Here is a 19996-nt window from a genome sequence, read left to right on the forward strand (position 1 = left end):
AGAGACTGCCTTAAGAAAGAATGAACAGGATAGCAGGGGAGGTTTTGCAGGACTTTGTTAGAGGGTGGGAGGACATAGGAACAGCTGCAGATAATAGTATCATTCTTCTTCCTTCTCTCTCCTTTGGAGCTACCCCTTGCCTTCACACATGGTTTCCTTTTCCCTTAAAGGAAAGGACAGTTCTTATCCGGCTGGTTATTAGACCTGCGTTTGTTTCTTTTCCATCATGGTCACCTGCTGCTGTGCTCTCCCAAACCTCCTAAAGCTTATTTCCCCCCTTTGAACAAATACATACAGTCAAGGCAAACAACACATTTGCCATGTCTGAAAATGGAACCCTCTCGCCCCCACCTTATTCTTATTGGCATGGTTCATCGGTCTTCCGAAGCCATGATAGGTCCCAGCTTTGAAGCTTTTCCATGTTGTTTTCCTTCCTATTACGGTGGTCATAGTGCAAATTCCACTCAGGCTTGTTTCATTTTGCATCACTAATGAAGTCTTCCAATTTTCTCTCCATATTTATCATTTCTCCATTTACTTTCATTTGTTCATTCACTATATACTGATACTCCATTACAGCTCCTAGAGCGTAATTTGTCCAGCCATTCCTCACTGAATAGGTACCCATTTTCCCTTCTAGTCTTTTGCTTCTACAAAAAATTATACTGGAAATATTTATTATTGTTGTTGATGATATTTGTAAAGTGCTTTGCAAATAATATCTCATTTTGACCTCCCAACAGCCCTGTGAAGTAGGTGCTATTATTATTATTATTCCCATTTTATATGTAGATAAGGAAACTGACTTAGGCCAGGGGTAAATAATTTGCCCAGGGTCACATAAACTAGCAAGTGGCAGAAGGTAGACTTGAACTCCAGTCTTTCTGATTTAAGGTCTCACATGCTTTCTACCACCTACCATTTAGCTACCTCTAGGAAAGCACTATACGGGTACAGATTTAGACCCAAAAGGCACCTCAGATGCTATGATGTACATTGAGGCTGAGGGAAATTAAGTAAGCTGTAATGTCTGAAACTGGATTTGAACTCGGGTCTTCTCAACTCCAGGTCCAAAGCTCTATCCACTGTGCCACCTAGTTATTTATTTATTTTTTAAATATAAAAGCTCTTTCCCTCTGTTTTGGATCTTCTTGCTACGTGTTCCTTAAAGTGATATTTCTGGATCAGAGGTTACATGTAATTTAGTGGCTTTTGATTCAATTCCAAATTGTTTTCCAAAACAATCGGTCCAATTCACATCTTTACCAAATGTCTTTTGAAAGTTCCTCCAACATGTAACATTTTTTCCTTTTGTCACTTTTGCTGATGGGTGTGAGGTAAAACCTCCAAAGTTATTTTAATTTGCATTTTTCTTCCTTATAGCTTACTGCACTCTTTCCTATGGTTGTTAGTAATTTGCATGCCATCTTTTGAAATCTGCCTGATCTCTTGGGGAATGGCTTTTGTGATTCCTTCTGTGTTTCTCCCATGATTCTTAACCCCATTACCTCAGCTTCCCAATAGAAATCGGGCTCTGTTTACTCCATGTGTCCTTCCAGTTCTTTGGGCAGAATTCTTTCTCTTGGTGTTAGCTGGTTGGTCCCGAAGCCAAGTCATTCTTTCCTGTTGAGTCTTCATCTCTTCCCCAGTCTCCTTCTTCCTGAATCCAGGCATCCTGGAAGTTGAACTTGATTGGAACCTATCCTATTAAGAATGGAAGTATGATCTCACTGATGGTAGAAGTGTTAAAGCAGGGGAACAACCTTCTTGATGGGAATGTTGTAGAAGAGATTCCTGCTGAGGTATTGATTGCACTCCGGGGAGGGAGGTGTCTTCTACTTAGCTCTTCCAGCTTTAAAGTCTCATGATCCTAAGGACCCCTGTGAGAGTGACCCATCTTGCTCAGGGCTTTTCTCCTGAGGTATCGGTTGAAGCTTGACATATGAAGACCTTAACAAGTCTGAAATTTTGTCATTGTTTCATTCTGGAAGATTTTCCCATAATGCTTTTCACAAAATGACTTTCCATCATTGACTAACTACGATACAAAACTACCAGTACTGAACCTTGGTTTTCCTGGATTCTTGGGGGTGGGAGAAGAGTGGTGCAAATGTTTAGGCTTCTAATAATTCTCAGTATTCCTTAAGTCCCTAACTCAGTCATTAAATATATCTTCAATCCTACAAAATACATTTACACTTAGATGGGAGGCAGTCACCCAGCCCTATCATTCACCACATCCAAAAATCCCAACATTTATTAAGCAACTTCTATATGCAGAGCCCTGGGTTAGATGTAGAGTGTACAGTTAGAAAAAACTTTAATGAAGTGGGTGGGGGATAGCTTTGGAGACAGTACTTACAGTGAATATCAGAAGATTGTAAGGACCAGGCATTGGGGATTAAGTGATTTGCCCAGGGGAGCATAACTAAGAAGTGGTCTGAGGCCAGATTTGAACTCGGGTCTGATTCTCTATCCACTGAGCCACCTAGCTGCCCCTTCAACTCTCCTTTTTTTTCTCCTTTTTTTTTAAATCTTTCCCTTTCATCTTAGAATCAATACTAAGTGTTGGTTCCAAGACAGAAGAGTGTTAAGAGCTAGACAATGGGGGTTAAGTGACTTATCCAGGGTCACACAGCTAGGAAGTATTTGAGGCCAGATTTGAACCTAGGACCTCCCATCTCTAGGCCTGGCTCTTGATCCACAGTGTCACCCAGTTGCCTACTCAATTCTACTTCTTAATGGGAAAAGAGAACCATAGCCAAAGACTGGGGTCCTCAAACATTCTTTAAATATGTCCTGTGTATGTAGAGGACTTCTGGTTATCTGGACCAACCCTCTTATTTGCCAGATGAGGAAACTGAGGCCCATTGATAGTCCAGTTGTCCTTGTCTCAATCAGAATTAGAACTTCTGTCCTGGGACTTCAGTTCTGTGCAGCTACAAAGTTTAGTTAAGACAGGGTCACTGCCTTCATTGTCTGGACTCAGAGATCGGTATATTTAAGTACATTAGCGAGAAGGACCAAAACCAAATACTCTGTGAAAGTCATTGGGGAAAGGTGAGTACAATCTCCTAAGAGTCCATTCAGTTGAAAATATTCCAGGGAAACTAGCATTTTGCCCTGCCTGGCAGGTCCTGGGTGCCCCTTTTTCCTCCTGTGGGAGCTTAGTCAGAATGGATCAATGAAAAAACACTGACTCTAGAGTCCCAGAATTCTATATTTAATCCTAGAAGAACCTATTGTGTCATCTTGTTTTACAGATAAGGAAACTAAGTCTCAGAGCAAACAGGTGATTTGGCCTAGTGAGGGCACAGTGAATTGTGAGCAGAGCTGGGACTAGAAACCAGATCCAACCCCAAAGCCAAGAGTTCTTCTTACAAAATTGATGGCTTTTTCCTCTACTTTGCAGTGAACAATTTCAGTTAAAATGCTAAAATATACCAGGGAAGACCTTGAACCTTGCCTTGAGTAGAACCTTCTTGTAATATGAGTAATAATAATATTATTATAGTATCATGTTATTGAAAGTTTGAAAAAAGTTTACAAATATTAGGTCATTTGATTTTCACAACTTGGGGGGGGGTCCTTTTTATACCTATTTTACAAATGAGGAAACTGAGGCTGATCAGAGATGAAGTGACTTGCCTACCCAACTAGCAAGGGTCCAAAGCTGGATTTGCACTCTAATCTTTTTGACTCCAGCTCCTTGTTTGAAGGCACCAAACAGGAGCACATCTTTAGAGGAAGCTCTGGAGCCACGTAAGAAACAGTCCCTAAAGAGTTGGGAGAAAAAAGAGAATTTTTCAGGAGCTTCAGCCAAACTTCAGTGCCGAGAGGGGATTTCAGAAATTATCTACCCTCTCCTTCTTCAGATAAGGGAAGTAAAGTCACCTTGCTCCAAAGTTACACAGCCTCAGTGGGTGAGCCCTGACTTGATCCTACATTGTCAAGGCTCAGCCCTTGACATCACCCTCCTCCTTACACAGATAGAGCAGGAAAGTTGAAGACCTTTGTGTAAAGGCATCTCTATTCAGTGTGGTCAGTGAGCTGGACGTGGGGTCTTACTACACTCAAGGTCAATTCAGTGGTTCCATTTTGTTCTTTTTTTTTCCCCTCTCCCTCAGTGCATTCCCTTTTTCTCTTCCAGGGTCTTCAATAAGCAGCGAGTCTTCCCCAGTCTCTTCTCCGGCAACCAACCACAGCTCTCCCGCTAGCACGCCCAAGCGAGTGCCCATGGGGCCCATCATCGTTCCTCCAGGGGGCCACAGTGTCCCCAGCACGCCCCCAGTGGTCACCATCGCACCAACGAAAACAGTCAATGGTGTCTGGAGAAGTGAGAGTCGACAGGTAACGTGACACTTGTTTCTAGGCTTTGGATTGTACACAAGATACTAGATTCTTGGGAAGATGGCTGTATCTAGAGTCACAATCCCAGATTCCTGGGAAGATGGCTCTATCTAGGGTCACAATTCCAGATTCTTGGGAAGATGGCTGTATCTAGGGTCACAATTCCAGATTCTTGGGAAGATGGCTGTATCTAGGGTCACAGAGATGGCTCTAGCTAGGGTCACAATCCCAGATTCTTGGGAAGATGGCTCTATCTAGGGTCACAATTCCAGATTCTTGGGAAGATGGCTGTATCTAGGGTCACAATCCCAGATTCTTGGGAAGATGGTTCTATCTATCTAGGGTCACAATCCCAGATTCTTGGGAAGATGGCTCTATCTAGGGTCACAATCCCAGATTCTTGGGAAGATGGCTCTATCTATCTAGGGTCACAATCCCAGATTCTTGGGAAGATGGCTCTATCTAGGGTCACAATCCCAGATTCTTGGGAAGATGGCTCTATCTATCTAGGGTCACAATCCCAGATTCTTGGGAAGATGGCTCTATCTAGGGTCACAATCCCAGATTCTTGGGAAGATGGCTCTATCTATCTAGGGTCACAATCCCAGATTCTTGGGAAGATGGCTGTATCTAGGGTCACAGAGATGGCTCTAGCTAGGGTCACAATCCCAGATTCTTGGGAAGATGGCTCTATCTAGGGTCACAATCCCAGATTCTTGGGAAGATGGCTCTATCTATCTAGGGTCACAATCCCAGATTCTTGGGAAGATGGCTCTATCTATCTAGGGTCACAATCCCAGATTCTTGGGAAGATGGCTCTATCTAGGGTCACAATCCCAGATTCTTGGGAAGATGGCTCTATCTATCTAGGGTCACAATCCCAGATTCTTGGGAAGATGGCTCTATCTATCTAGGGTCACAATCCCAGATTCTTGGGAAGATGGCTCTATCTATCTAGGGTCACAATCCCAGATTCTTGGGAAGATGGCTGTATCTAGGGTCACAATCCCAGATTCTTGGGATGATGGCTCTATCTAGGGTCACAGAGAACAGGTCTTGTCCAACTAGATGGCCTGTAGAGTCCTTCTAGATCTAAAAATTCCTCCAGGCATTAATCATGGTCCAGTCTTCTTGGCTCTCAGCTGTGCAGAAAGCCTACAAGTAAAACCTGGATGTGTGTGAGACTCTGAAGAGAGTAGAGGACAATAGAAAATCGGGTCTTGGCCTCTAAATGACATCTTTGATGATAGGCTCTGCTGAGGTGGCCTCTCCAATATTCTCTGCCCAGGGCCGAGCTTTATCCCACCCTTCCCGCAAGCCTGGACAATCTCCTTTGCCCCTGCCATCTCTGCAGGCTGCAACTGCCTATTTGGGTCTTGGCACCCGCCTTGCTGCTCCCCCCCACTCCCCAGCCTTCCCCTGCTGCAGATAGCCTTACACCCCTGTGTACACACACGCACACTGCAGTCTGGAGTGAAGCGCTTACTAATTAAGAACCATTGTTAGCAGTGATTCTCTCCTGGATTTTTATGACTGTTCCCGGAGGGATTACACCACTTGGAAATACTAATTAAACCGCAAAGAAAAATGGGGAGGGGTTGGAGGAGGGAAGAAAACCCGCCACCACCACTTCAAGTAATGCACAAAATCCCCACCTAGAACTCTGCGTAGACATCGCCGCCCCTCTCAAATGTGGGGCCCCTGGGCTTGGCCACATTTCTAGCATCTGCTGGTTGAGCCAGGCTTCATCCCAGGTACTGGGGGGGGGTGATTTTTCAGGCTCAGGAAAGGGTTGCTTTTTGGGGAGAGGAACAGGATCACCCTGAATCTGGAGGAAAGCCCAGAAGTCCTAAATTCTTCAACCATCTGGGAGTTCCTCATTTGCTCTTCTTTCTACCTGGGCCCATTTCCCTATGAACTGTCTCTGAAGGAGTTGATATGTTCACCATCTCCTGACCTCCCCCAGACCCCCAAGGACCCAGCTCCCAAGGAACCAATGTTACCTGTGTCCTGATCCCCAGCCCCCACTGAACTCGTGTTCATAATCTCCTTACTATCTTATAAAAATGGCATTTGGAGGCAGTCACGATGCAGAAATGGAAAGGTTGAGGATAGGGGATGGTGGTGGGCGACTTCCCCCTAATTGCAGGAGACTCAACACTGCCAGAAGTCCTAAATCTCTCTTAGATACCTCCTTTGTGTCATGCCTGGCCTTCACCTGCATTTTAAAAGGGTTTGGACTTCTAGAGTTTTTTTTATTGACCAATAACTTTCCCATATGTTCTCATTTAATCCTCATGGAAAAGAAAACAAAACAAACTATGGAGCACAGATCTTGAGACCTTTTATTTGTTTTTTAGGTTAAGACGAGGCTTCAAGCTCAGGGAACGGGGGGGGGGGGGGGGCTCTTTTGGAGAGAATATGGGGTACAATGCAGAGGGGCTGCCATTTTGGGAGTTAGAGAACCCAAGGTTAGATTTCAGCTTGGCCATGTGGCTTTGGGTCAAGTCGTCTCTCCTCCCCAGTCCTCAGTTTCCTAATCTGCAGTGGGTCTGAGTTGGTCTAGATTTCCAGCAATCACTTCCAACTCCAAACTTATTCTGTGCCTTGCTCTCTTAGTCCTAAGACTAGTGGACAGTAGAATTAGACCTTGGAAGTCCCTTGCTCTCTTAGTCCTAAGACTAGTGGACAGTAGAATTAGACCTTGGAAGTCCAGACTCGGATGTCAGTTAGCTTTGAGATCCCGAGCAAGCGACTGAAATTTGTGCCTGCCTTGGTTTCTTCTTCTGTAAACTCAGTTTCTCCAACTCTAATGTAAAATGAGGGTGATAATAAGGGCACCCACCTTCCAGTTATGTTCTGAGGATCACCTAAGAGCATAATTGCAGAGGGCTTAGCCCAGTGCCTAGCATGTAGTAAGTACCATATAAATGTTAGTACTATTATTGTCGAACGAGATATTTGTGGTGTGTGTAGAGTAGGTGCTTAATAAACGCCTCTCCCCTGCTTTGCTGCCGAGCCCTCCCCGGTGGGTGGCAGCGGAGAGAGGGGAATGGAAGAGGCTTCCAGCTTCCTAGGCGCCGTGTTTATTTTCTCCATCGGTTTCTCGGGGCTGTCCCCTGGGTCTTGTCTTTTTACCATATGCAGAGAAGATGGAGGGCTGCAATTTTCCTGCCCTCCTTCTGGGACTCGGCCCCTCACTCTCGCCTCACGCTGCGGGGGATCCAGCGCCCCTTCCTCGTCCCCGCTCGGTTCTTCCTCTAACGCGGGAGCCGCTTTGCAGACACACAGAGGATGGAGGACATCTGTCTCCCTCCTTTCCCTGCCTGCTCCCCAATTCGGCAGATGCCCGGCCCGCCGTCTCCAGCCGCACGGGTGCCGGAGTGCTCATAAATATTCCCCTCATGGAGCTGGAAGTGCCTTGCTGGGTGACTCATAGGCGCTGCACGCCATTGCTCTCCTCAGAGGGTCCTTACTGCCTCAGAAATATTTAGTAAGCCCGGAGAAAGGGCCGTGATATATCTGCTTCCAGCAATTTACCACCACAGCGGTTAATGAAACACTAATACCACCAGGGAAAGCTATAAGGATTCGGGAACTGGATTAATAGATGATGTATGGCCCCATCAAGTCAAGCACAAAGACTCAATTGAGAATTTAATCCTTTGGGGGGGGAGAAAGATGGGGGAGGGGGAGGATGGGGGGGCAGCTAAAAGAAGAGCTAGGCAGAAAGCAAAAAAAAAAATGAAATAAATAACTTCATAAAGTTATCGGGAATAGGAGGCATTAAAGGGGCCCCGACGTTGGATGCAGAAATAAGTGGGGAATTGGTGGCGTCGATCCATCAACGGGCCCCTTTGTGGGGGTTACCGATATTTCCAAGGTAATAGGGAGGCTGTGAAGGGACAGATTAAATGAAGACTAGTCTATTTTAAACCTAATAGGGCATGTCCTGCGTTCTGACTGGGGGAAATTATTCACTAATCACCAGGGAATGACTGATTTTCTCTCTCCCGAACGGGAGGCCCCTCCCCCTCTCCTTTCATCACTGCAGCTGCACTTCCAGCCGCTGCTCAAAAATAAATAAATAAATAACAGCCCCCACAGATGCTGCTTTTTATAAAGGGCCCGAGCAGCGTTCTCCCCCCGCTAAAAAACACAGAGCCTTTTGAGAGCCGCCGGTCTGGGCGGGATATGCTGCCGTAACTTCCTGGGCTGCTCAGAGGGCCCCCCCCCCCCCATCATCCTTGGGGTATGCCGTGCCGCCAGTCTCTGGTGGGGGTCACAGGACTGGGGGCCCCCCTCCCCAGTTTTCCCCCTACAAGGGCCCTCTCCATCCTGCTAAGCTTTGTTGACCCAGTTCCCTGTTGGCTATCTATGAAGTTGGCTGCTCTCCAGATGGGAGATGAGAAGACAGAATTATTCTTTCATGGCAGGTTTTTTTTTCACCACCACCCCTTTGCGTGTGTGTGGTGGTGTTGTTGTTTTGCTTCTCCAACCCCCACCCCACCCTCCACCCCAATTTTCTTTTAGCTTCTTCTATTTGAAACTCTTGAGAACCCGGATGGTGCCATCTGCCCCCCGCATCCTTCAGGGCCACGGCTCTGAAGACTAGCCAGCCGGAGGATGCTTTTTCTCTGGGTTTATGCGCACGCTCCGTGGGCCCAGGAGAATCCTGTTCTCTTTCTCTCTCTCTGCTCCCCCTCTTTGCTCTTTCTCTCTCTTCCTCCCTTCTCTCTTTCTCTCTTTCTCTTCCCTCCTTTTCTCTCTTTCTCTTCCCCTTCTCTCTTTCTCTTTCCCTCTCTTCCCCTTCTCTCTCTCTCCCCCCCTTTCTCTCTCTTCCCCCTTTCTCTCTTTCTCTTCCCCCCTTTCTCTCTCTTCTTCCCTTCTCTCTTTCTCTCTCTCTTCCCTTTTCTCTCTTTCTCTTCCCTCCTTTTCTCTCTTTCTCTCTTCCCCTTCTCTTTCCCTCTTTTCCCCTTCTCTCTTTCTCTCTCTCCCCTCCCTTTCTCTCTTCCCCTTCTCTCGCTTTCCCCCTTCTCTCTTTCTCTCTCTTCCCTCTCCCCCCCTCCTCTCTCTCAGCAAAGCCCTCCACCATCCCCCACTCTCTGTGAGTGGAGGTACCAAGGTCATCCCTGGGTCTGTTCTATCCAGCTTGGCCTGCTTATTAATTAATCAAGCCATTATTTGTTGCAAATCAGAGCCGACAGAGGAGATAATGGGATTCCTCCTATTGGTTCAGCCGGGGAGTTTAGAACACATGGCCCCCATTGCTGGAAGAGAGCCCCCCTCCTTGGAGGGGTCTGGCATCTTTAATCAGAGATAACTGGGAAGGCTCTGGCTAGCCCTTATCTCACCCCCAGCTGCAGTCTTGAAAAGCCAAGGAGCAGAGCTGGGCTTTACCTGCCGGCGTAGGGAAGGCGGGCTGTGGATTCGAAGCCCCTCCCCTCTCATCTCCCTTCAGACTCCAGCCCAGAAGGAAGGGAAGCCTTGCCCCCAGCCTGCCTCTTCAGGACAAAGCTGGGGAAGAAGAGGAGGATGAAGAAGAATTTTTTTTTTTAATGACTCTTGAGGATTGGGGTTAGGCAGGAAGCCCCAGTCCAGGGGCCAGCAGTTTCCACAGGGCTTTCTTCCCTGTTTGCCTTGGATGCGATACCTGAGTAACCTGTTTGGTTTATGACATTTATCAAAAGGCTTTCTCTTTGCCACGCTGCTTCGGGCTGCCTAGGCATCTGCATTCTCCCATCTTGATTAGTAGCCACTGCCAACAGAGCTGCCCATAAATTTCAAGGCAGGCAGGTAATAAATGAACCCATCACCCCCCCATATCTGTCTCCTCCTGCTCCTTCACTCCAAGCCTGTTGAAAAACCTCCCACCCACTGTGGTATTCTGAACAGAAACCCCTTCCTTCTCCCTTGCCCAGTTCCGTCTTTGCTCTAACAGGAAGGGCAGCCTAGCCTAGCACGGCCAATTCAAGCTAGCCCTGTACTTCCCTTTTCCTTGGGCCAAGCATCCTGGACTTGAGGCTAATGGGAACACTGGTTCTGACCTTTGCTAAGCTGGCATCCCTTCTCCCCACCCCACTTAATGTCTCCCCTCTGTAAAATGGGAGGGGGGTGGATTCGAAATCAGAACTCTGGATTTAAATTCAGACTGTTACTTAGTGCACACATGACTGTAGAAAAATATCATGCCATCCCTTGACCTGAGTTGATGACCCCAAGATTGATTCTTTTTAATTAACTTATTTCTTCTTAATCAAAATAGATTTTCTCCCGCCTCCTCCTCCACCAACCCCAGGAAAAGAAAGAAGAATAAAATGTAAATTCTTGTATTAAAAAAAACAAACAAACCCACACAGTCGAGCAACAAAGTTTCCGTATTGGCCACGACCAACATATCTGTGTCTTGTTCTGTGCCCTGAGCCTATCACTTCCCCATTAGGAGGTGGGTCGCATGTTTCCTCATAGCCCCCTGGCATCATGGCCTGAAGACCCTAAAGATTTAGAGCACTAGTTATGATTTAACAGACGTTGGGATCCTCCTCTCGTGGAGATTAAAGTGACACCTCCAAGGCGACACGGCTAATAAAGACCCAATCCAGGATTTAAACCCAGCTCTTCAGAAATCCAAATCCTGGTCTTTCCATTCTATTATGTTAGGCATCCGTATGGTTTTAAAGCCTTCTCAATTTTTATTTTCAGCTCTAAATTCCCTCCCTCCTGCTCACTGAGAAGGCAAAGAAATCCTGTTCCCATTCTACCAATGAAGTCATAAAGCAGTTGAATGCAATGTTGGATGGGCTGATCTTTGTCATCCCTCCTAGCCTAAGAATATTCTCCCAGTCCACGGCGATGACCTGGCCTTCTGGAGGAGAAAGTCAAGGGCATCCGTTTTTTACGCATCATAGTCTTTGCTGCTATCCCGTTTGGTCTGTCTCGACCTTTCCTGGCATTGAGATCATTATCCCATGAACAAACCTTATGGAAGAGGTCAGAGGGCACACGCAGGGTACGAGAGCGAGGGGGTCTGGGGCATTGTAGGGATGGCCCAGTGCTGTGCACACAGAGTGAACAGATGTTCCTCATTAAAAATTCCAATCACTGGGTCCCATCTCTTTCAATTAATTATAGCCCATGTATCTTCTGGAGAGATTATGAAGTCTTGAGGAGCTATCAGCGGCTTGCCGAATGTTTGTTGTGGCCGTGTTTAGTAAATACACTTGACTGATGAAGGCGATTCTCCCAGTGGCACAGCACCGCCTGGCACCGAGCTGCTTAAATCTTATCTGCTACGTGTTCCAAGATGTCACTGTCTGGTGATATGAAGATGGATGGTCTGCCTGAAGAAGGGCGGCCTGTGCAGTAATGATGTGATCGTTCGTTCCCTCTGCCAGCCAGCACCCCCCTCTACTACCCAAGCATGAGCTAGTGTTCTCTCTCTTTCTCTTCCCTTCTTCCTCCTCTCCCTCCCTCCCCCTCTCTTTCTCTTCCTCCTCTCCTCTCTTTTCTTCTTCCTCTTTTCCCCCTTTCTCTCTCTTTCTCTCCTCCCTTTCCCCCCCTTCCTCCTCTCCCTCCCCCTCTCTTTCTCTCCCTCTTCTTCCTCCCCTTTCTCTTCCTCTTCCTCTCTTCCCCCTTTCTCCCTCTTTCTCTCCCCCCTCTTCCCCTTCCTCCTCTCCCTCCCCCTCTCTTTCTCTCCCTCTTCTTCCTCTTCCTCTCTTCCCCCTTTCTCTTTCTCTCCCTTCCCCCCTCTCTTTCCTCCCACCCCCTGCAAGTTACATAAACTCAAGGTATCAAGAAAGAACCCTCTGTTCCTGGGAAAACTGCCTTCTCCCCCAAAAAGCATGAGAAACATCCCTTGTCAGGAAGGGGAGAGGGAGGCCCCAAGGTGTCCAGGATAGCAGCCAGTGCCTCTCTCCCTCCTCTGTAGCTCTTTATCTCCCTTTAGGACCCTATAGGGCCTTCTAGACCTAGAGGAGCCTCAGGTACACTCTCATCTTCCTTCTCCCTCCAACCCCCCTCCATACACTGAGCACCTGTGGGACTCTTATGCCTTATTTCAGCCCTGGATCCAGTAAACATTTAGCATTGACACAGCTAAAGGAAATAGGTCATTTAAATAGGACCTGCTTTATAGGCACTCAAGAATTTTCCAAGAGCATTTACTAATTTATTTTAAAACATCTTCCCTTTTAGAATCAATGCTGTGTATCATTTCCAAGGCAGAAGAGCAGTCAAGGACAGCAGGCAATGGGGGTTAAGTGACTTGCCCAGGGTCACATAGCTAGAAAGTGTCTGGTGTCAGATTTGAACCCAGGACTTTCTCTCTCTCTCTCTCTCTCTCTCTCTCTCTCTCTCTCTCTCTCTCTCTCTCTCTCTCTCTCTCTCTCTCTCTCTCTCTCTCTCTCTCTCCCTCCCTCCCTCCCTCCCTCCCTCCCTCCCTCCCTCCCTCCCTCCCTCCCTCCCTCCCTCCCTCCCTCCACTGAGCCACCTGCCTGCTCCCATAGAGGCTTTATTTTTAAAACATTTTAAAAAAGGGTAACATCTGATTGTGTTGCCCCATCCCAATATCACCATCGCTTCAAGCTACCTCTCTCATAAGATGCCACATTAGAGCTGGAAGAGATTATAGAACCTATAATGTCACAGCTGGCCAGAAAGTCCCTTAGTGACAGCTACTCCACACTAGAGGGCCCCAATACATCGTATTGCTATGGCCCAACTGGGGTGGAAAACAAAGGAAATAGAAGCTCGATCCCTGCCTTTATGGATGCCACAGGATACCTGGAGAGAGATGATATATACTAAAAGATAATTTACAGGATAATAATAAGCAACCCAGAACAGGAAAAGGTTTGCACATTGTTTTAATAAAAACTATCCCATTGATCCTCAAATCAGCCCCAGGTAGTAGGCACTTTTGTTATACCCATATCACAGATGAGGAAACTGAGGCTAGTGACTAAATGATTCAGGTCCCACCATAAGCAGGAGGTAGAATTAAATGCAAGTCTTCCCCACTCTTAAGTCCCAAGTTCTGTCCCCTGAGCCATCTAGCTGCCACAGATTGGAAGGGACTCTCTTTATTTTTTCAGATGAACTTCCCCAGTTTTAAGGCAACAGAATGGTGGCCTTCAGAAGGGCCAGATGAGTGAACCTCAGCGGTTTTTGTCCGCCCCTTGGCTATCTATTTAGCACCTCCTCTGTTCCCAGTACTACACTAGCAATACAAAGATCCAAATAAAAATAATCATTATTTTCCATTCCCTCTTTGGCTCTACTCTTAGCATCCCATCAATTATTTCCTTTCGCCCACCTTTCCTTGAACCAGACCATTGCTTCCATTTGTCTTGGATCTCAAGACTCTTCTGTTCAGTCTCCTTATCCAGATTTTTCAAACCTGCCTTCTCCCTCTTCTCTCCTCTTCCCTCCCTGAGTGGGAAAGTGCAGAGGACCAGCCCTGAACTGAAGCTGCTCCTCATAAGTGGCCCTTGGCCTAGAGCGATGACATCTCTGGGTCCAGGTGTTTGCTTCAAATCCGACTGGGCAGCAGAAGCCTCAACCAACAACACACTGCCCAGTGGACTGCTTCTAGCTTTGCCCCAGTGCCCAGAATCCTATCATTGTTTCTTCAAGCTTGACAAAGTACTCTCTTTACAATGCCTAATGTTATTATTGGTGGTCATACTGGTGCTAGTAGAAGTAGAAACAATCATACACACTCCTGACGTACTTTGCAAACATTGCATCATTTGATCCAACATCTCGGAGAGACAGAGCCAAGATTATTATCCTCATTTGGCAGATGAGGAAACCAAGGCCCTGAAGTGAAGTGGGTTGCCCTGTATCACAGGTGTGAAGTTTCAGAGCCACCAGAACCCAGTTCTGGAGCCCTTCAAGCGCCATGTTTTTTTCCACTATACCATTACCACTCCAAGAGACCCCAGAGGGAGAGGGATGGTAATGAAGGTCTAGATGAAGTTCTTGGTCCAGATTTGAATCAGATGGGACTGCCCATTCATTACCAAGTATTTCTGTTGACCCATAGTGAGTGTTTGGGATGGGCCGGTGATGGTGGTACCTTTCCCTTTGGAACAAGGAAGGCTTTAAAATTCTTGGTTCAGTTGAATATTTTCATGAACCCTCCCCAAGGCTAATAGCTGTTAGGAGGCAGGGTGAACACTTGTTTGGGATAAAGCCAAATAACTTTGTAGAATAAACCACTTGGATACAATTTTTCAGTTGTTTATTTGGGTATATTTTGGGGGTTTTGGCTTTATAAGATTATTCCCTTTCAAAAAATGAACAATATGGCAATATGTTTTGCATGATAATACATGTGTAACCCAGACTGTCAGCTCCGGGAGAGGGAAGGAAGACAGTTTGGATCATATAATTTGGGCAAATTTATGGGGAAATTTCTTATTACATGTAATTGGGGGAGGGGGAGAGAGAATTAAAAGAAAAAAATAGACTAGATCACTTAGAATGACTTTCTCACTATTAGATTACTTGTTTCCTGATCTCCAGGTTAGAAGTTCTACTTGACCAGCCCAAAGGGGAATCTTTCTCCTTAGAGAGGAGCAGACAGTGACAGGGACTAAAGAAGCCTTTTTTGTGGGTTTCGATCTCCTAAAATATTTAATATTGAAGTCAATGGGTATAATGCCTCCCAGGCTTCAGGGCTCTTTGCTTGAAAGGCAAACCAAACAGGCAACAAGGACCGTGTTCAGAGAAGCCCAAACTTGTCTTGGTGTTTCAGAAGTGAGCCTCCTACATTTTAGAAGGTACATTGCCAAGCTATAGAATATGTTTTCAGACCTGTCTAACTCTCCATGACCCCATTTGGGGTTTTCTCATCGAAGATACTGGAATGGTTTACCACTACCTCCTGCTCATTTTACATAGGAGGAAATGACAGAGTGAAGTGACTTGCTCAGGGTCACCTAGCTATAAAGAGTTGGAGGCCAGATTTGAACTCAGGAAGAAGACGATTCTTCCTGACTCTAAACCCATAGCTCTGTGCACTATGGTACCATCTGGCTGCCCATAGAGCATTTAGGGAAAGCCACTGGGAATAGCTTAAGAGATCCAAAACTTTCTTATGAACACTTATTCATCTTAAAAAATGTACCTTTATTGGAAGATATCATTTAGTCATATCCAAATTGTTCTGCCAAGAAAAGTTTGCCCTACATCTATCAGACATCCTTAGAGGAAATAAATTACTCTTAATTTCTAAAGCTCATTGAGGTTTGACAAAGTTCCCTCCTCCCAATATCCCTATAAGACAGGCTTAGTAAGTCCCAGAGGATAGAACCCCAGTATTCTTTCTTCTGCAACATGGGAACTTCTCCACAGAATATCTATGGATATTACATCAAGATAATATTAGATCTAGACGGTATAGGAAAGTATACAAAATGCTGGGAGTCTGGGAGCTGAATTCAAATTCTACCTTGTCTCCACATCTTAGGTGAAGGAGCTATCTTCTCTGTATCATAGGATTTACATCCAGAGCTAGAATAATATCTGATTTTGTCAATGAGAAAACTTTACCCAAATGGGTCATGAGATGAGTGGTTCTTTTTTTCTTTTCTTTTTTGAACCTTTTTGTCATAATAACAACCCTTTAAGTCAGAAGGGCAAGGACTATGCAATTGGGGTAAGTTACCTGCCCAGGTCACACAGCTAAGAAGTGTATGAGGTCAGATTTGAACCCAGGACTTCCTGTCTTCAAACCTGGTTCGATCCACTGAGCCATCGAGCTGCCCCAAAGTCTGGTGATTTTTAGACTAGGGTATGGGAGCCCTCTTGGGAGAGATTTGAGGGGAGGGGAGTCCATGAACTTGGATCGGTGAGAAAAGATAGCTTTGTCTTCACTAATCTCCTCTGAAACATTCTTAAAAGGGGACCCATAGACTTTACCAGACTACTAGAAGGGGTCCATGGCCAAAAAAAACCCCCTTATATTACCCAATCCCCTTATTTTACAGAGAAGGGACATTAAGGACCAGCTAATCTCACTCTTTATTTCAGAAAAGAAAGAAATTGAAGCCCAAAGACAGGTAATACATTTTGAATTTGAAGGGATCTTATTAGGTCATTTCATTTTTCAGATGAGGAAACAGATGTGGAAAGGAGGAAAGAGGTTACCAGGTAGTAAATAGCAGATGCAGAATTTTAGCCCTCGTCAGTCCTCAGACATCAAATCTATCGCTCTTAGCAAAATACTTCTGAAGAATCAGTCTAGTGTACGCAGCAGCTATGTGTGTCTCTTCCTCTCCATCACCCACCAACACACACACAACTGTGTATTTGGAAACCCTGCTGTTGGGTATTTATTATGACTATTAAACACACTTCAGTAGGTGTCTTGGTTCCAGGTTCCCAGGCACTTATTGGTTTTCTTTTTAATATTCAAGGGTTGAATGGACTCAGCTCTAAGGTCTCTGATGCTGTAAACTCATAGCTTGTCCTCAGCCTAGTGCTCTACTCACTGAGCCATCCCCACTGAGCCTCTGCATTTCATCTTGATGTTGTAAAGATGGGATTAACTCCACCCTACTTAGTCTTTAGAATTTTAGCAACCAGGAATGTATACACCCCCACTTAAGGATTAAGTGTGGAAGAGGAAGTTCTATGAACCAAGTGTCCTAGCAAGTGACACACCAGAAACAACTGACCCCCTGGGCAGTCCGAAGCCAAGTTTAAGTCACCATTGGTACATGTAAAAGGTGAACCAAAGGCACAGGAAGTGAAGCAAAGAACTGTTTAAATTTGGTGATCACTTCCTGTGAGGGGTCTTCGCCTTTAAACTTGGCCTTGGAAGAGCTCAGACTTGAGACCTCAGACTCCTTCCCTTTGGACTGACACGTGGTGAGTGAAAAGGGCTCTCTCTCTCTCTCTCTCTCTCAAACTTCCATAAAAGTCATTCTGACTTGAGTAATTCATTGGAATTTAATCTTTCAATTGCTAATGACCATACTCTTCAATATTCAGTCCCACCATAATTTTTGCCCCTACCAGTGCTGACTCCCAATGACCTTGCTTGCAGAAGACTTTCCTCTTTGGTACTTAAATCCCAACCTGTTCATCACCATCATGAGGTCTTTAAAGTTGGTTTTTTCCCCTTTCCTCGATTCAGTCCAACCCTCTCCAGAACCTGGTTTTTCTGGCTGAGGCCCCTCTGGCAGCCAGGAGTGGAGGGGCTGGCTGCAATGACCATAGTGTCCAGCCCTCCTCTCCCTCCTCAGTGTGTGCCTGTATGTTGGAGTCACCAAATGGGCTTGATCAGCCAAGGCAGAGCAGCTGCCTCTGCAGCTGATACCAGGGCCACCTCAGGGACTGGCTGGTCGAGGACCAGCCTGTTCGACCCTGGTAGCAGTGCCAGCTTCCCGATGCCCCCTGTCTCTCTCTGTGTGGGCATTAGGACTGCCAGGATATCTGTAATGGCAAGCAAGCAGCTGCTGTCACAGCTGATGCCCTGTGTCGCTTTGGGGCCTGGCAGTGTTCGTATTATGGAGGGCTCTTAAAGGCTCTTGGAGCAGGATGTCCGCCATGTTTCCTGACTTAGAGTTGAAAAGTTCATTTCCCGGAGCTGTGAGCGCCGAGGGAGACTTAAACCCTCTGTGTGTTGTTTCGGGAGAGGCTTCCTTTCCACATGCCTGTAGGACAGCACATTGAGATCCCAGCATGGAAATGGCTGCTTAGGAAAGTCATCGGCTTGGGGAATAGGGTTGTGTGTTTGGGTTCGAGATGGAGCTGTCGCATAATTGCTCATGTTTGCCATTTGTGCCTCGGGTGGACGTTCTCAGCAAAAGTCTTCCATCAAACCATCGAGAAACAGAAGAACCCCCAAATGGCCATTTTAGGGGATGGTGAGATACGTGTGGGTCCTTCTGTTTCCTGATATTTTGGTGTAAGACTGCTCCAGAGAGGAGGGCGCCTTGACCAGGGGACGCTGCTGAATGGCCTCCTAGCTGGTCCCGTCTGGCTTAATTCTTGGTTCCAGACCCCTCTTTCCCCCTCTTTTGACTCCACTGTGTTGTCTCTGTCCCCACAGCAAGAAGCAGGAGCTAGAAGCGGCGGCAGCCGAGACCGCCTCATCGTGGAGCCCCCCCTGCCTCAGGAGAAGGCCACGGGACCGGCCATTCCTTCCCACCTTCTGAGCTCTCCCTACCCCTTCAGCATCCCCCCCAGTTCTGTCGTTCAGGACTCCCGATTTCCACCACTAAAGTGAGTTTTACAGTGTGACGAAAGGGAAGGGATGGGGGGCCAGGGAGGCAGGCGGTGGGGGAATCCCACTGGGGCCAAAGATTTCCCTGGAAACCCTTCAAACGGCCCCAGATGCTAAGGGCTGGGGACCAGGACACTGTCCATTCTCTGCTCTCTCCACTCCCTGCCAGGGGTGAATGCGTGTCTGGAGTAGATTAAGGCAAGAGCCCTGGCAGATGGTCCCAAGCTTCCACCCTGGGAGGGGGGTCTGTTTGATCCCAATCTGTGGTTGCTTTTCATTCACTTCCCTTTAAGAATCGCTCACTCACTGATTGACTTTGTCAGAGAACCTCCCATTCACATGTTTGCAGCCAAAATTCCCCCCGGATCTGGGCTTCTTTGGTCTCCGCTCAGAAGTGGTGAGGACAGCCACATGTCAGTCACCTCACACCAAGGCTCTCCTGGGGCACCCGGGGAGACTGATCTGGTCACCAAGGCCAAGGGCAGGAGGGATAGCCTGAGGGGTGGCCCGCAGGACAGCTGCGGCTCTGCCTTTACAGCAGCTGGTCCAGCTCCCAGCCCCGGGCCTCCTCCCTAAAGAGGAGCATCTCATTAGAGACTCTTCCCTCCCGGCAGTGAAAGAGAAGCAGCAACCAGCAGCCCTCCTGAGTGAACCGTAAGAGAGGAGAGCAGAGAGGTTCATTGAATTTCCTACACTAGAAAAATAGCTTTCTGCTCACCTCTGCTGCTCCTCTTGTCTCACCTTCCCCCCCCAGCAGCCTCCAGCGCCCCGTACATCATGTGGTTCCCCCCAGCACCGTTACTGAGGACTATCTCCGGAGCTTCCGACCGTACCACACTACGGAAGATCTCCGCATGTCCTCACTGCCGCCCATCAGCCTTGATCCGGCCACTGCTGCTGCCTATTACCATCCCAGCTACCTGACCCCTCATCCCTTCCCACACCCAGCCTTCAGGTAAGAAGCTAGTGGCCCGGGGAGGCAGAGGAGAGGCTTTTCTTCCTGCTCATCCCCTCTCACCCATGCACCAGCCATGGTTTTTTGTGAAGCATTGCAGATGTTGAAATTGCCACAGGGCTGCCCGCTGCAGATCAGCGGCTTTGAAACTGGACCAGAAATCTGGCTGCATTTTCCTCTTTATCCCAATTCTCCAGGTGTTTTTCTTTTTTTTTCTTTTTCGTTTTTTCTGTTTTTGTTCTGTTTTAATGGCAAGAGAGAACTTTGCCAGGATGGTAACATCCCACCCTCTAAGGCAGGATTTAAAACAAGTACCCTTTTAGATATCCCTAGCCTCCCAGGATAAATCTGGTACCCAGAGCTGACATTTATGGGGCTCTTGAGTTATCAGCAGTAAATAATAGTAAAATAAGGTACAATTTCTGCATATCCTTCAAACATAAGCTCCTTAAGGA

General features: G+C 46.9%; 1 protein-coding gene across 7 annotated transcripts in view; it reads left to right on the forward strand.

Annotated features, from left to right (window-relative positions):
- The window catches only part of GSE1 (Gse1 coiled-coil protein), an 869104-nt gene that overhangs the window by 819533 nt on the left and 29575 nt on the right, over positions 1-19996 (forward strand). For 4 of the 7 annotated variants that reach the window (XM_056823919.1, XM_056823904.1, XM_056823922.1 and 1 more), the window contains 3 exons: positions 4151-4350; positions 18413-18585; positions 19344-19541. In XM_056823919.1, the coding sequence (XP_056679897.1) occupies positions 4151-4350; positions 18413-18585; positions 19344-19541 (571 nt within the window). Of the gene's footprint in view, positions 1-4150; positions 4351-18412; positions 18586-19340; positions 19542-19996 lie in introns of all 7 variants that reach the window. The other 3 variants (XM_056823916.1, XM_056823901.1, XM_007477252.3) reach the window with 1 other exon arrangement.

The sequence above is a fragment of the Monodelphis domestica genome, chromosome 1 (genome assembly GCF_027887165.1).
Source record: "Monodelphis domestica isolate mMonDom1 chromosome 1, mMonDom1.pri, whole genome shotgun sequence".
NCBI classification, from domain to species: domain Eukaryota; kingdom Metazoa; phylum Chordata; class Mammalia; order Didelphimorphia; family Didelphidae; genus Monodelphis; species Monodelphis domestica.